The following is a 17958-nucleotide window of genomic DNA, read 5'->3' on the forward strand; positions in this document are numbered from 1 at the left end:
CTGTGTGAGCCATCAGAGCACAGAGCATTTGCAAACAGCAACACAATCCTTCTTCTGCTGGGATCAAGGGTGTCCAGGCAATTGCTCATCCCTGGAGGGGCTGGGGCAGCAGCTGGGCTGTCACCACGTGTCCCTCCAGCCCCAGACCATGCAGTGTGTCCAGGCACTCCTGCTTCCCTTCCTGATGGAACTGGTGATGCAGAGGAGGCTCCTGCTCTCAACAGCAGCACCACGGGCTCTCTGAAGGCTTCTGAGCTTAATGAAAGTCTGTCTAGTTAATATTGTCAGTGTTATTAACCAAGGCAAGCACAGTCCCAGAACTGTAGGGATCATTACTTCCATACAGCTTCAGCATCTTGCAGGGTCTTTTTGGCTGGAAGCTGCTGGATATTATTACTGCTGAATTGTTAGAGAACAAGAGCAAAGCCAACAGGACTGCTTACAGAAATGTAAAGCACCTTGAAAGGTACAACATTTCAATTCCTTAATTTTCTGGGCCTTTGCTGCTTTAAGAATTTGTAATAATCTCCCTGATATTTGCACCAACCTAGAAAGTGCAGAGAAGACACTGTCAGTGCATGTGAAAGTGGAACAAGTAATCAGAGACCCCTGGCTACCTCTGTCCTAACTGAAAGTAAAACTCTGGGCACACGAAGAGAAATAAATCCTCACTGGAAGACAGAAAATGACTGCACTCAGCTAGAAGAGAGCCCAGATCACCTCCAGAAGGCTCAGCCTGCGTTACTGAGAGTGAAACAGCTTAGTATGAAAGTTTCCTTCATCAGTGAGGATGAGAAAGCACACTGCAGCCCTAATTTAATCCTTCCACTAAAAAGGCAGCATGATTTCACTATTTCTTGCCCCTGGAGAATAATAAATTCTTCATCCATGCTGTTCAATTCATGCCACACTCCAGGAAATCAAGTGTTCAAAGAAAAGACACTTGAGCTGCAAAAGCACTCTGCAGAAAGGTGGATATTCTGTGTACTTTACTGAAAGATCCAGCAGTGCTGAACCCAATCCTCTGTGTCAGGAACAGTGCAGAGCTTGGCACAGAACATGGAGTGAGCTACCAGGAGCAACTACTGGAAACTCTAAGTGCTTATCAGTTTTTTATCACTGGTAAGTCATTTAATCTCTCCACTTTGGTCATCTCCTAAGAATTAAAAGAAAAAAACCCAAATACTAAGTGAAGGGAACTGTAATGAGAGAAATCAGTATAGATAGGGTGATATTTCAGTTATGAATAAACAACATTCCTTTCTTCAAAAAAACAACAACAACAGAAAACCAAACCCATAACAACAGCATAAACAAGACCTTCTAAAGAATTAAAGTAAAAACTAAAGCTGATTTTTAGCCTTGAACAGAGTCACTGCAGACATGAGACCCGAGAAGAAGCTCCACAAGTCAGCATGGCAGCTACAGACTCAAAAGCTGCTTGAACAACTCAATGGAAGATTAATCTGTCAATATTTGTTAAACAGAAAGCTATTGCTTGTGACTCAAGAAGCTCCTAAGTAATGTACCACAGGAGCCCAGGAAACTGCCTGCCTGCTTGCCCTGTGCTGATGCTCCTTCCCTGACAGCCATTTCCAGTCCCTGAGGAAGACAAGACCCTGGACTGAGGGCTCTCTGCCTCATCTAGACCAGACCCTCTGCTCTAGGCCTAAGTAACAGCAAACAAATTGAAACTGAGATCTCTCAAATTGAAACTGAGATCTCTGTGAGCCTGGGGCTGGGGTCATCAACACCAGAATCCTGGAGGCTGTCAGTCAAGGATTTCCCTCATCCTAATTTGTGTGGATAACACGGCAAAGATGATTGCAGGGCAGCTTTTCTCGGGAAATTCCAACATCCAAACCAAACACATTTCTTCATCCTTAGAATCAGAACTTCCTACTCTTCCCCTTTTCCCCCACGTCTCAGAGTCTGAGGGTGATTTGAGTGCTGAGTTTTGATGTAATGACAATCTCCACTTCTACATTGCTAAAGGAAAGCTGTCCTGTTAAGTTTTAGTAGCATTCTGGTTTAGGATCTGGGGAGGATGAGAAGCACTGGGAAAGGAGATGTGAGCTGGGAGGGCAGGGAGAGCTCCCAGCCCCACACCTGATCATTCAGGAGACACAGCATGAGGAAAGGACCCTGCAGGCGAGCTGCAGGCCCAGGCACACTTACAGCTATGCACTGCCTCATGATGCAGGACTGCTTCATCCTGCCGGGGCCCCCGAACTTCTTCATGTCCTTGCAGAAGTGGCACTCGCCGCACTCTGTCCGCAGGCACGCCTCGCACTTGCGGCATCGCGTCCTCCGCCGCCGCGCGCCCGCCGTGCTCCGGTTGGCAGCGAGCTTCACCGCGGCCGCTGCGCCCAGCTTGCCCTTGGGCCGGCCCACCGCCCTGTTCTGCAAGAGACAGCACTGGGTCAGCCGGGAGAGACACACAGGGTGAGCTGTAAAACACACACAGGGTGAGTGTAAAACACACACACACAGGGTGAGCTGGGAGAGACACACAGGGTGAGCTGTGACACACACACACACACACACACACACACACACACACACACACACAGAGTGTGTGTGAGCTCCAAGAGACACACACAGGGTCAGCTGTAAAACACACATAGTGTGAGCTGTGAGACACACACAGGGTCAGCTCTGAGAGACACACACAGGGTGAGCTGTGACACACACACACACACACACACACACACACACACACACACACACAGAGTGTGTGAGCTCCAAGAGACACACAGGTCAGCTGGGAGAGACACACACAGGGTCGGCTGGGAGACACACACACACACACACACACACACACACACACAAGGTGAGCTGCACATCCAGCTCCCTGCTGAGTCTGCACCAAGCTGACCCCTGTTAGTGAATTACACACACACACAGGTAAACGCAGGTAACACTCAGCAGATGAGTACGGTCACTCTCAGACACAAAGGAGCTCCACTGCCTTCCCAAGAAAGGATGGGCTGTAAAATGACACAGAAGCCAGCACAAGCCCATGTCAACAAGAGGGCAGGGAAAAGACGTTTAAGCACAGCTCAACACAAGATCAAGTCCCAAGTGAGGTTCTTGGCTTGGGTCAATAGATGATCTGTGCCAGTGCTGAGCTCTGGGCTAGAGGTATCTTAGATTTGTGCTCAGGTTAAGCCAGAAGAGTTTCCTCTGCTCAGGAGGAGCAGAAGTGATTTGGTGGTTAGGTACAGCAGAGAAACACTCAGCCAATGGCTCAAGCCTCCAGTCATATTCCTAAAAAATCAGCAGAGAATGAACTACTGCCAAGCAATAAAGTAGGAAATAAAACACAAATGCTACAAAACCCTTCCAAGGTAGCTCCCCTCCTATCCAACACCCGCAAGTGCTCAGAAATAGAACACCAACTGATGTGCAAAGGCTAAAAAGGGCATCCCAGGTCTAGATTTCAATGACCTTTAAGACAGAAACTAAAGGAGCATGAAAAGATTTGAAATGATTAGGTTAACTGCAACATATTCACTCTGGACATCCAAATTTCGTGTTCTCATCAGAAACTCCCTGTTACACACAAGAACTTACAGCTCAAGCCAGACATCACTAAATACCATGTAATTGTATGGAGCTAATTATGCAAGAATTGGCTTGGCTCATACTGACCCCTGACAGCTTTCTCCATAAAGATGATAACAACAGGACTGCAAAGTTCACTTGGTTTTGCATTTATACAACTATTCCATTTTCTGCACATCTCAGCATATGACCAACAGACCACCCAGTTTCACTTTCTGTTTCTGTTGAATTCTGGGCAATCACCAAGGCAGGGGTAGCCTGGCTGTAAGGAGCCATGCAGAAATTCCACCACAGTTTTTAAAAGAAGGGATATGCAAACATCTCTCGTACACTTGGTTGTACAAAAGCTTCCCCAAGTGTCCTGCTGTACAACTCTGAAGAGAAGCCACACTGCAGTGTATTTGATCTTCCTCCCAGCTGACTTAGCAAAGCTCCAGTGACTTTCTCTAAGCTGCAGAGAAGTGCTGATATTTTAACAGCCTCATCCCAGGAATCTCAGTGCTGGAAGCGAAGAAGTCAGGAGCCAGACTCCTTAAGTCTTCTCTCCTGCAGACTATCATTACTGAGGTGGGAGAAAACTACTCAGTCCATGAGGGTGCAGAAATTTCTGCAAAGTTTTAAATTCCACTCCTCCAGAACAGATTTTGCTCCGTGTGCAGGCTGAGCCTGGCTGTGCTGTGTGAGCAGAGCTTCCTTCCCATCGGCAGCCGCAGCGGCCGCCTGGATTGCGGATCAATGTCAGACACTCCAAAGGATAAATATTTACCTTCTAGACCAACTTTCCAGCCTCTCAAGGATAAAGTCGGCTCTGGCAGGACTGGCTTAGAGGCAACCTAGATAAGAGATAATTTTCTTCCTCAGCATGAATCACTCCTCCATTCTATTAGAGTCTCCTTCAGCTAGGAAGGGAGGCGAGACACGAAGCGAAGGCTGGATAGCAGCGGGAACAAGTTAAACCAAAACATGCACAACAACCTTGGCAGCTCCCCTTGGACAACAGCACATGGAAGATTCTGTGCGAGCACCTGACTCCTTCCTACTGGGAAGCAACATGATTAAGTTTGAGGCAAACAACAGCTATGACACCGTGAGAATGCTGTTTTTAAATGCTTTCAAGGAAAAATCAAACTCTGTACTTTTCCAGCTGAAAGACAACTCCTGCTTCTGCCACAGTGATACGAGCCAAGTCCTAATTCTGAGGACAACAGTTTAAGTGCCAGGACACTGCAAAGACACAAGTGATAAAAGGCATCACTTGAACACAGAATTTGAGAGTCCTAAAAAACCCACAAAAGCCGGAAGGTGAAAGTACAAGAACAAGCCTGAAGTCAGACCACACCACACAACTCAGATTTTCTTCCAGACACCACCAGAACACAGCAGAGGTGCAGATCTCCATCTCACTCTATGGAACATTCTTGCCTACCCAAACCTCTTCGCTGCTCATTAGCAAATTGTACTAGCTGGGTTTGTACTAATTTACCAACCAACCAATCCTCAATCCAAGCCACGTTTTCACTCCAGGATGTCGCAGCCAGCAAGGCTGGAGAGGCCTTGCAGGAATTCCCGTTCGTATCTAGTTTCAAGGGGCTCCAAAAGTGGTCGCTTAAAAACCTCCACAGAAGAAAATCTGGCCTGGGATTCAAGGGGGTAGAAGGAGCCTCCAACATGGCTTGGGGTTTATTTAGCACGTGGCAGACAGCCAGATAAATTCCAGGTCGATGTTAGTGAGGAGATGCTGCAGGATTTCCAGCTCAGACTGCAGTTTTACAACATCCCAGGCCTGGTAATGAGGCTGGGGAAAATCTCCTTCTAAGTTCCTGTCCCCATCTCTGCACTGCCACTTGCAACCCTCCCAGCACAACTCCATGGATTTGCCTTGCAAATAACGAGCCCGTGGCAGGGGATGGCAGCACTCCTTGTGCTGGGTGCCCAGCAAACAGCAAACAGCAGCTCCAGGGCCTGGGGCCAGGCCTGGCTGTCACACCCACTGGGGGGACACAATCTCACTCCTCTGGAGGGACCCCACCATCTCCTCTCCCAAAGAGATGCAACTCTCAAGCACAGCCTGGACCTGATGCCTCTGTAGCCCCCCAGAGCTGTCTCTGAGAACTGTCAAGCAAACAAAGATTGCACCAAACTTGGAAGATTTTTTCCTCTCTTAACCCTTACAAAGTAGCCAGGGAGCTGAGAGAGAGCCTGCCTGGAACACCATCACCAGCCACCATGTTCCAACATCTCCACAAGAACTGTGCTCGAAACTCCTGTGGCCACAGGAAATCTGCAAAAGAGAGGCAGGGGATGCTGGAGTGCTGACAGCCACTCTGCCAAGCTCTCAAAAAGGCAGAGCAAGCAGCTGCTGAAATGTATTAGGATTAATATCTTAAATTCACATCTCTACTACACCGAAGCCTAGTAAGCTGGTGGACTTGCACAGGACACCATGCTGGGTTGCTTGCTTTGTCTGAGGTTTGTTTTGGGTTTTTTGTTTCTTTTGTGGGATTTTTTTGGTGCTGTCCATATTGCTGCTATGACACACAAAGGTAACTTGCTCCTGTTCCCAAAGCAGACACAGCACTGGGGATGAACGTGGCCCATCACAGGTGCTGTTCTATGCACCTCAAAACCATTTACAAGTCATGAAGTTGGGCTCACCCTCCCACACCACAGAGCTTAAACATGCCCACCCCTCCAACAGGAAATGCAGCGATTTTCTGAAGTGCTGGCCTCCTACAGCCCCCATCAAATTCAGCACAATTAGGGCACTTGGTGGGGTGGTCACCAGAAATTAAAGAGTCTCTCAACAGGGCTGTGCAGACCCAGGAATAAACTCACAATTCTAAACCAACCCTAGGAAATGAGCTACCTGCAAGCCTCTGCTCAGAACATGACTTTATCCTGGTTATGGACAAACATTTGGCTGCTGGGCAGATTCCACTGCCTTCTCACAGCACCTCAGCACACTTCCACATGTCCCAGCCCTGCCCAGCTGTCACTAAAAAACCACAAGCAGGGTCAGAAGGACCAGAGGCACTAAGGAATGGCCTCTGCCCTGAGCACAACCCTGACTGCAACAGGAACATAACCCTGGTGTTTACAGCAGCAAATTTCTAACCTTCACAATTGCAAAGAACAACTCGAAAGACCTCGGGCAAACAAAAAACACCCTGAACACCAAACTTTGGAGAAAACACTGCAAGAGCCATCAGCCATTAAATGCATCATTAAATAGGTGCTGATGTTCCCCAGCTGCTGTCCCAACACCAACGGGGATCTGCCAGAGATGTCACCAGGCAACTTCACACACAAACTCCTCCACCCTAGAGAGGAAGAGCAGCTGACCCTGCCACCAAGTCCAGCAGGAGGCAGGTCCTGGTTCTCAAAGCAAGGCTGACTAAGCCTGCAGCCTAGAAACGAGCTCTTCTGCAAGTGGCCTTTACCTGGGCACAGCTCTTATTCCACCACTCAGCTTCAGTGACCTGCTTTAAACTCCTGCCAGCAGCACCAAACCATTATTTCAGACTCAACATCTCCACAAAAAGCCCAGAGATGTGTGGGGCTGTTCTGAAGGGCCCCTCAGGGGGCAGGTCAGCAAGACCCTGAAGCACTTCACTTCAACCAAGTACAACCTGAACAGCTCCTGTAGAATCCACAGTGTACATCTCCCCTGGACAACACCTTCTATGTGTGCAGTGTTCACTGCTCCAGGTGCTGTGCCACACAAATACGTCCCTTGCATTTGCAAGGCAGCAGTGATTTCCTTCTGTAACATACAGACAAATTCTGATTATTCTCATTTTCTGTAGTTTGACCACATCCTCACAACCACAACAGCACTCACAGATGAGAATCCAGGCCTTGCCAGGTGCCAGTCCTGAGCTTAGAGCTCTATGTGGCACTGCATCACAATGCAATTGTTTTAACAGAATTAGGATAGCCAAATCTAACAACCACTTGTTTTTTTAGAAGGTCTGATAAATAAACATTAAAGGGAAGATATTTTTTACAGAAGCTGCACGCATTAACCCACAATTCCTAACTGCTGTCACCTAAAACACCACCCTAAAGGGGCTGGGTCATGGACAACACTGGGCACAGGATACAGCACAGGGTGGCACAGCAAAGGCTTCTGGTCAGTTAGATCTACATCCTTTGCCACTGCATTTTTCCATCCAAACAGGGTGCCAGCTCTGGAGGACAAGACTGCTGTGTGCTGCCCAGGGCAGTGAGCAGCACTGTCCCCTCCTGCTCCAGTGCCACACTCCTCTCCCAGCCACCTTATGCAGGGAGTTGTGGCATTCCCACTGGAAACCCAAACTGACCAGGTAACCCTGCATCTGCCCCAAAACATGGGTGCTGGCCTTGGCTGCCTCAGCCCGTTACCCTCACACTGCAGGCACTGCACAATCACAGAACTGCTCAGGTTGGAAAGGCCTCAGGAATCATCGAGTGCAACCATTAACACAGCTCTGCCACGTTCACCACCAAACCATGTCCCCAAGTGCCACATCCACACCTATTTCTAACTCTTCCATAGATTCCATCACTGCTCTGAGGAGCCTGGGAATAATCACAACCAAGTCAACAGTTCTTCTGTAATAAACCCTTACATCTGTTTAGCAATTAACAGAAACCCTTCTCAAAGGAAGAACTCGGAGGAAGAAGGAAGGACAGGATGATGTAACTGCAGGAATGCAGTGGGGCCAAGGAAGAAGCAAGATTAAGAGAGCAAAAAATCCCACTGATGCCAATAACATCCTTAAAAGCTGTATTAACTGAAGAGCACATGCCAACACCAAGGACCAGGTCTGACCAAAGCCTATCTACCCAAAAATCTGCACAAGCAAACTCCAGGAGAGCTGTTTTCCTCTCCCAGCGAGTGTTTACAGTTACATCACCCTCCTTCAGAACACACTCCTGCTGGGGTGGAGGTGTCCTTCAAGTCCAAGGTCCCTCATTAAACAGCAGCACCCAAGGGAAAGGGAAGGCACTGGAACTTTTTCAATCCCAGCTATCCCAAACCAGCATTAATCCTCTCCAGATGTTTACTGCCACCATCTCCTCCACTTCATACCTACAAAATCCCCTTCCACCACAACCAAAGCAGCTCTTAGTGACCCTTCCAGGTGACCACACAGAACTCCACTTCTGAATCAGACTCATTTCCCCCAAGAAAACAGAAAGAAAATAAAAGTTTATACTTTGCAGGTTCATCTGGGTGTTAATGACACTCCAGCAGCTTTTCTGCCAACATAGCAATGTTGTTTAGGGTGTGATAAACTGGCACATCAGTGCCACTGTCAGTGCCCCTGTTTATTTTCCTCTGGTGGTGAGGAGGCAGAAGTTAGGCCTGGAGGGTGGAATAAGATATATTGGCAAAAACATGCTTTGGGAGATAAGCTCCAGCAAAAGTAGGAGCTCTTAAAACAAAGACCCCGCTAAGTTCCAGACTCAGGGCACAACACAGCTTTTTTACTGCTGCTCTGGGACAAATCCCCCTGTCCCAAGCAGGCACGCTTTTCTCCGTTTACACACAGTCAGAAATCAAATTTCTTCCCACCAGGAGGAACACAGCAACCTGGTGGGCTGGGGCAGGTGCTGCCCAGGACACAGGACACAGCCCCAGCACTGCTGGCAACTGCCACAAGTGCAGTAAATCCTGTGTGCTGCAGAACCTCACAGTCTTTTTGCCTTCTTAGGTGCGACACAGACCAGGGAAAGAGGAATGAAAGTCAGCATAAAAAATGACAAAACCTGTGGGCTTCTACCCGAGCACTGAAATTGTGCTGTTCAACTGCTCCCTTAGATGTGAAGCACCTGTTACACATAAGGGCTATTGCAGTAGGAAAAGCAACATAATATTGATTTGACATGTCCTGTGCAGAAAAAGAGGGTATGTAGACATTAAAGCAGGCCTGTATGAAAATACAGCTGGAACTACATGAGGTGTTTTACCACTGGAACAGAAAGGAAAACATTCCACAGCTCTTTGGTACATAGGTCACTGCGCTACAGTTTAGGACCAGACCAAGCTTCTTAAGAAACTCCAAAAGAAAGATTTCCCCTGTCCCGCATTAATTTTTGTTTTAAACTTCTAAGACACAAAAATGCTATGAAAGCCTCAGGTTTTAGAAGAGTTGAAGAATCCCAGAACATAACCAACTTTCCAGATTCATCCAGCAAGAACCAGCACCTCCAAGCAACAATTTCACAGCTGGTACAATACATCTGAGACCAATCTGCTCTCCCAACCATTAGCTCTTTTTAAAAAGTGTGCAGTGATTGCACCAAGACACAGACACAAATGGAAAAGGCCTGGCATGAGAAAAAATTTAAGAAAAGGACTGGGATATTTAACTACTATGTGTGGGAGCACAGCAGTGAACTCAAAAGCAGCACAGGCCTGCACATTCACACAATACTCAGAATCAGGTAAAGGCTCAATAAAGTTACTCATGCAAACCTCAGCTCAGGCTCCTGGGCTGACACTGACCAGGCCAGCACAGCACGTTGTGCCCCCCAAGGCTCCTGCATCTGCTCTGCCATCCCTGGGGAGCACCCAAGGCTCACCATCACCCCAAATTCCTTTCTGACCCTGTTTTCTACGCGCAATTCTGAACCAAAACAAGGTAAAGTTGTTCAAAACAAGATGGGTTTTGGAAGATCGTCTCAACACCTGGACTCCATAGAAACTCGTCTCTAAAAAGACAATATCAGGCCATTTTAAAGAGCGAAACACCTCGAGTTAAGAACAAAACTATCAAGTTTATGTTTAAATTACATACACATGTTTAATACTATTCCTGGTGCATTTTTAATTGCTTAGGCAGTTCTTAGAGAGTAAAATACGCAATCTAGAACATATGTTCTGGATTATTTTTCACAGATTACTTCATAAATTCAAGAAGTTTATTCTCCTTCCCCCACAGGAAAAAAAAAATTAAAAAAGCCTTCAGAGAATAAACCCTGCAAGTATTAATAAAAGTTCTCTTTTCATTCCGGCACACATCCTTCTCTTTCTTCTACATCCCTCGTCCCTGGGAATGGAAAGGAGGCTTTGGCTATAAATCAAACGAAGACAAGGTAGCCAGGCTCAGCATCAGACTCTCCCCCAAGTCCCGCAGCCCTCTCAGCTATTTGAGGAATCTTAATAGGAAAAAAAATAACAATTCTGCCGCGGACAGGGCAGCCCCCGAGAGGCAACAGCCACGGCTCGCGGCGCGTTCGGGGCCCTGGGAGGTGCCGAACTCGCGGTGCCCGGGGCGCCCGCGGCGGGCGAGGCCGAGCGCCCCGGGCCGGCCCCGCGGAGGCTCCGCGGCCCCGCCCGGCGCGGTCCCTGGGCGGGCGGCGCTGCCCCGGGGCCGCTCCCGACCCCACATTGTTCCCGTCCCCGCGGCCGGCGCGGCGCTGCCCGGCCCGGCCTCCTCCCCTCCCTTCCCGCTGCAAACTTCGCCGCCCGCCCCGGACCTGCTCCGGCCCCAGCTCGGGCCCCGGCCCCGGCTCGGGCTCCGGCTCCGACTCGTAGTCCTCCTCGTCGGCGCTCGCAGACATGGCCATGGCTCATGGTGGGCCCAGGCGGAGCCGAGCTGACATGGCTGGAGCGGCGCTGCTGGCGGAGCCCCGCTCCCCGCACACACACACACACATGCAGGAGGAGGAGGAGGAGGAAGGGGGGCCGTGCATATTCATGCCAGGCAGCCAGGAAGGGGCTGGCCCTGCCGGCACGGCCAATCGCGGGCCGCTTCCACACCGCCGGCCTGCGGGGACAGCGGGCACCGCGCGGCCGGGGCACCGCGGCCGCCCCCCGCACACGGCGCGGCCGGGGACCGGGGGCTCGGCCGCCCGGCCGGCAGTCGGTCCCCCGGCGGTAACGAGCCCCGCGATGTGCCGAGGGCCGGCGGGGGCGGGCCGAGGCTCGGGTGTGCCGAGCGGCGCTGGGCGGGGAGGATGCGCGGCCGCCCGCGGGGCGCTCGGCGCTGCTCGGGCTGCTCAGACAAAGGAGACGCGCACAGACACACACACACAGACACACAGACACCGCACACACCGACACACACACACCCTGCACCGCGCTACCTGCCCGCTCCCCTCCCGCGGCGCGGAACCTCCATCCCTCGGCAGGAGGAAGGCACCGAGCAAACTTCCAGATTGCAAGCGCCAGAACCAGCGCTGGGATAAGATGAGGCGACCCGGCTGGTGGAGCTGCTCGCATCTGGCCTCACGCTGCTGCTCCTTGTGCAGGCACCCCCTCTCTGACTTGCTCCGAGGAACCATTTCTAGCCGCGCTCTGATCATCCTGCCCCGCTGCTGGGGTTCCACAATGAAACCCCAGTGTGACATGGTACACATCGGTCACCTGGGGACCTGTTCTGGATCCAAAGGTCCCGGGGCCAGCACCTCCACAGGGACACTGCCTTGGCCCTCCACAATTCGAGGGTCACAGGCCTGTATTTGAGTGCTGGAGATTTAAATTTCCCATTGGATTTATGGGCCTGCTTTCAGGGGAAATCCCGATTCCACTCAAGTTGTTAGGATTTTGCCTCCGGCTCCTACGCCCACAACACAGAATTAAACATGAGATTAAATATTTGCATGTGCTGAGCAACCAAGAAGCCATAAGAAGCACATCTAATGGTCCTTGCATCAGGATTTTTGCCAAACTAGTTTCAGCTCAGTTCCCTGGTCTGAATTACCACACGGCACAACCACTTTGGGTAGTTCAGAAGAGGCAGCAACAGGCAAGAGCTGGCACGGGAGCAAGCAGGAACAGAGCCCTTGTGACACCAGGATCCACACTGAGCCTGGTCCCTCAAGTTCAAGTAACAAAACACAGTCAAACTTTAAACACATATTTACAGGCAATTGCTGATAAAGCAATGTGAATCGTGTAATTATGCCCCTTCCTTATTTTCAGTACATTAAATATCCATTGAGTGTTGTACTTCCGTCCTTGCCAACTCCAACTCAAATGATGGGTAGGCAATGGTGTTCTCCCCATCCTGCTCATCCACCATGCTGGGAGCAAAGCATTTACTCCCAACACATGAAGGGCTCCCAGGATGTGCTCAGCCTCTGTCTCCTCAGGTTTCTCTCTTCCCCCATTGTGCTCCTACACAACCGGGAGCAGGAGCAGACGAAAGCTGAGGCACGAAAGGCATGTGCCTAAGGCCTTGGCTTTCAGAATCACAAGGTAATATCAGAATCCAATGTTTTCTGGAGGAGAGAGGAAGGGGGGGATGCATCTCATGACAGGCCTACAATGTTTTCAAGCACGAGCAAGAACGTGGCTCCAGCCGTGTTTGCAGTGCCACAATACACCTGGCCTGCAGCAGCAGCAGGAGGAGCACAGGTGACATCCGGAAGGAAAATGCTGGTCCCACACCTGCCCCTGGCAGACCAAGTCTCCACTAGCCCAGCTCCCTGCAAGGCTCCCTCTAACCTGGCTCACAGCCGTCTGTCCCTCCGGCCTTTTGGCTCCGTAATCCAGGCGGGAGAAAAAAATAACTTGTGACATCCCCCAAGGACAATCCACCAGTCACACCACGGTGAAATGTCACTCACAGCAAATTAAATCGTGTCAGAGATCATCCTCCTCCTCTCCATGTGCAGCACATTCCAGCACTCCTGATGCTGGCATTGGCCTCCCCTGGCTGCAGCAGCTCCTTCCCAGTGTATCCCACAGCACAGCCACGCTGCCCTTGCAGCAGCACCACAAGTGACAAGAGAGCTCTAATTACAGAGCCAGGGTTAGGACAGACAGCTCACACATGCCCAGGTCTTGGAATGATTTCCAAACCCTAGGTAAACTTTGCCGAGATAGTGTTTAAAAAAATGGGAATGGGGTATGATATAAAATAGCAAATTGGGAATCAGCAAGGGGGAAACAACACAATAAAATAATTGTTTCTGATTATAATTGCTCTCAAAAAAAGTTCTCCTGTACAAGAGCAGCTAACCATTCAAAGGAATATTTAATACACAGAAGGAATGATTAAGAGAGCATTTTCCAGCTCAATTCTTTCAGCTCGTCTGCACTAGAGAACACTAAATTACAACAAATAGTGAGCAACCCTTGTGTGAACAGCGTCTGGTTGCCCAGCCTGGTGGAGTTTACAACAGTTTAGAACACAAAATAAGCAGCAGTGACCCCAGTCCTGCCTGCAGTGGCAGAACTGTGTCCCTACTTCAGCTTAGTGTGATACAGTTCAGTAATAAATAACATCCTTAATTACGCTGCTGAATGAGCCATAGTGAAAACTGCATGAAAACAGACAGCACCTTCTATTTTGAACTGTTGCTTTGATTGCACCTCACCTGAAGTCATATATAAGTCTCATCAATATCATAATCTTCTCCACAGAAACCAATTATGTTGTCACAAACTGAGACAATAACCTCAAGCGAAGAATAAACAGCAGGAGCAGATGAGTGCCAAAGAACCAGATTTTATTCTCATGCAAATATCCTTAAGTAGTAAAACCAAGCTGGGGGAGGACGACTACAACCCCTGTGCTGTACTCACTCACTCCTGAGCATCTCCTGTACCAACAGATTGCAGCTGCTGCTGCCAGCCCTGAACAGGATCTGTGTTTTCCTATTACACACTACAGTTTATGATGCTCAATAATGAAGTGAAATAAAGTTTTTTATGTGGCACAAACACACTTTTGATTTAAGCTTCCCTTGAAACTTTTTATGCATCTTTACAGAGTATTATATTTAGCTGGTATTAGAAAAAATATTTACACAGAAACAATTAGATCTCAAGTTGGTTGATATGCAAGTCCTTGAAAAAAGAAGTGATTTGAGCTGCTGCTGCTTTTTGCAGGCCAGCACATACATTTTTGGAAAGGAAACCCACTGAGATGTTTATGAATCACAATTATTGACCTGTATCAGAATAAGAGAGTTACCTAGTAGCTTTCTAAGGTTCATTGTTTTGGTGTAAGTGTCTATTCACATGAAATACGATCTTAACTGTTGGGCCTGGGCAAATTTCATGACACTTTTCTCAAGAGTTTTAACCAATATTTCAGCTGTATTCTCAACACTAGCAGTGACAGTCTGACAGCCTAAATACCCACAATCTCACTGCTTCCCATCTACTTCATCTGAACTATGACATAAGAGTTGTCATCAGATGCACTGAGTATCTGTCACAATCTTTTCAATAGAGTCTGATTGATCAACTTTAAATCAAATAAAGTAAAGCAAGATGAAATAATACTGACTGCTCCCTCCATGCAATGCTACTGCTCCCAGGTCCCTAAGCAGTGTCCAGCACTGTTCCAGGAGAACCCAAGGCAGAAGGGCTGTACAGACCCTGCTGGAGGGAGGGCACAGCCTGGGCCCTGCAGCAGAGGAGCAGCACCCAAACAAGAGCCCAGCAAACCTCGCTGACAGGAACTCCTCACACATCAGCCTTAAAACCCAAACAACCCTCCCCAAACCCCAACACCCTGTCCTCTTAAGAAAGTAATAAGTAAGACTGCAGAATGGTGAAACGTGGACTTCATCTATCACACAAGACAGACTCTTCTCTGCAGGAAGAGCCATGACATGACTGGGACGATCCCCTAGGAAATGGGGGAAATCCTGCCATGCTTCCTTCTTCCACAGGGCCTAATGGCACAAAGCATTTCCACAGCACAGTTTATGTCTCCAAGAGCCATGTTCTGTCAGCAAATGCAAAAACTAGAGAAGGAGGTTCCTAAGAAGATAAGCAGTGAGTGCCATGCTGTGGAGGAACATGCAAATAGATGTGAAAGAGTGGATTAACCGGAATAGGAAACCTGCTTTCCTGCAAGAGGCTCAGTGTGCTCTGACACACAGCACAGCACGCTGGGAGAGTCAGCTGTGTCCAACGTGTGGGCAGCAGCCTGAAAATCCAGAGACCAAACCCAAACACATGCTGAGCAAAGGAAAAGCTCAAGTGCAGTTTGCTTGTGAGGGCTCATCGCTCATTGTTCTCACCTACAAACTTGACTTGGATCTGTGGGGTAACATCCAGGACTAACAACTAAACCACACCAGGCTAAGACTCACAGCTTTTACTGGAATGTACCCAAATATTTTGTTGTATTTGTTATTTTCAAAAAGGAGAGCATTGCTGTCCCTCTTCTGTCTGGTCCACTGGTGCCTGCAGAAAGTCCAGAAGTTGAAACAAGCCCTCATTTATATTCTCAGCAGACTTTCATTTCAATGTGCTGTGGAACTAAGAGGAAGCCATCTTCTTGGGGACAGAACATACAATTCCATTTTGTTCTGAAAAGTGCACGCAGGATTAATGTCCACAATTGCACGGCCTGTACTTGCAATGACAAACGCCTTTCCCACTGCTCTGCCAATGTGCTTGGTCCAGAAACAAAACTATTCACTTTCAGATACGTACTCAAAGCTTGGATTGCTTTGATGTCGAGGTGGTGGAGAGCAAAAGGATGTTGGAAGTCTTGAACCAGGTTCAAACCTTAGCTTCTGTTGGCCAGCTCAGCCATAAACGTGGACCAGGCTCCTGGGGATAAAATCTGAGATCTGTCAACTCATTTCACAAAGACTATCTAAGGAAAAGGTCTTAAGACTACAGTAGTTTTCATCAGCACTTAGACTGTCATGAAATAAAGAGAAAGCTTCTGTCTTGAAAAATGGTAGTCAAGGCATAGTTGGGAAAAATTCATATTACTGAATATTCGTGTCTGTGGCAGAAGAATGACAATGGGGAGGAATACATAAATCTTCTTGTATCATACCTGGAGCACAACAGTTGGAAAACAGAGATGTCTGTTCATTTTTTTCCCCAATCCATTTAGATTTCTAGTCAGAGTCAAAATGGCTCTAATTTACCTGTTTGATGTATTAATCACATAAAGGCATTGGTCAGATTTCAAAGCAAGTGGCTGAGAGTTGATAAGAAGTGAAAATATTAAGTCAAAGATGGAAGATTAAGAAGGTGCTCATTCAAGTCCTTGCTATTTATAATTACTCCCTGAAGGGACACAATATTTCAAGTACAGCCTCTTGAGGTGAGAAATAATCTGTCAAGTCACCAGGCAAAGGTGTTAGAAAAATACTGAGGCAATAGGCAGTGAGGCTCTTGTGTGGAGTCACCGAGGGGAGTGGGCTGGAAGGGACCTTCAGGACCATCCTGTCCCACCCCCACGGCAGATTCTGTTGGACCCTGGAACTGCTCAGCTCTGCACCGAGTTACTGCACAAATGAGTTTGTCTGGAGGACTGATGTGTGTGAGAGACTGAAACAGCACTCAGAAAAATAAACAGGTGGGGCAGGGAGCTGCTGCCTTGCTGGGCAGGGCTGCCCTGGGAAAGCAGAGCCTGGACAGGAACTGCAGCAGCTCCAGCAGCTTTCCCTCCTTTGCACTGCACCTCGAGAAACCTTCGGTTCTGGTGCACCAGGTTTGCTTCCTGCCTCCACGTGTACTTAGCAGGGGAAGGCCTTAGTTTCATACAGCTATTGTGGAATTCCCTCAAAAAAATATTCCCCAAACATCAACTATGGGGTTTTGTGTCTTAATAGATTTGTCAGGAGCCAGAACTGGGGTGTTTTTCTTGAATGTATTTCATCTCTCTCCTACCACATGGCATCTACTATTCTACAGTGTAAAAGAACACGAATTATTCAAAATTATTTAAATCACTGATTCCAATCACAATTTAAATCAGTAAAGAGAAAAACAAATTTAAATTGATTTAAATCCTCATTTTCTTTTGTACTTGTGCTATTTTCTGGGAGAAAAGTAATTATTAGTATTTGATAACTATGAAGAAATGCCTGATTTGCAGTAGATTATGAACTTTATAATCAGGACTTTTTATCAACAAAAAGGATTCACAATACACACATATTTGTATATGCAAATCTCCTTGTAGACTACTGGCATTTAAAATTGTTGTTGACACCAAACAGAGTTCAGGCTCTGCTGTGTGGGATCATTTCAAACACCTTTAAGCTGGTGCCTGGCAAGAATGAAATGTGACAGTTTAAATCTCCTCTTTGCTCCTGCACCACTTGGAATGACTGATGGAAAACTTATTTGAATCTCAACCAGAAAAATACACCATACAACAGCTTACCCAGAATCTCAACCAGTAAACACATCACACAACAATTTACACTGGATTGTTTTGCTGTCTTATCTACCTTTATCTTTTTTATCCTTTCCAAGCTTTTTCTAACACCAGATAGACTCGATTTTTACTTTAATTCTTAAGTGCTTGTTTTTAATTATCAGTATGTGCTTTCTAATACATTTGTATTCCCGCAGGAAGTTCCCTGAGCAGATCTCCATGGAACTGGCCTGTCCTAGGGAATCTGGCAGAGTTTTCCCACTGCTGCTGCATGGAATGTTGCTTTCCTGGTGGTAGCCCCGGGCAGGCT

The 17958-nt window shown here is 48.1% G+C and overlaps 1 protein-coding gene across 13 annotated transcripts in view; it reads right to left on the reverse strand.

The window, feature by feature from the left end:
* The window catches only part of KDM2B (lysine demethylase 2B), a 110600-nt gene that overhangs the window by 14364 nt on the left and 78278 nt on the right, over positions 1-17958 (reverse strand). For 12 of the 13 annotated variants that reach the window (XM_074554693.1, XM_074554692.1, XM_074554691.1 and 9 more), the window contains one exon: positions 2179-2403. In XM_074554693.1, the coding sequence (XP_074410794.1) occupies positions 2179-2403 (225 nt within the window). Of the gene's footprint in view, positions 1-2178; positions 2404-11034; positions 11490-17958 lie in introns of those variants that run through there. The other variant, XM_074554701.1, reaches the window with a different exon arrangement.

The sequence above is a fragment of the Zonotrichia albicollis genome, chromosome 18 (genome assembly GCF_047830755.1).
Source record: "Zonotrichia albicollis isolate bZonAlb1 chromosome 18, bZonAlb1.hap1, whole genome shotgun sequence".
NCBI lineage: Eukaryota > Metazoa > Chordata > Aves > Passeriformes > Passerellidae > Zonotrichia > Zonotrichia albicollis.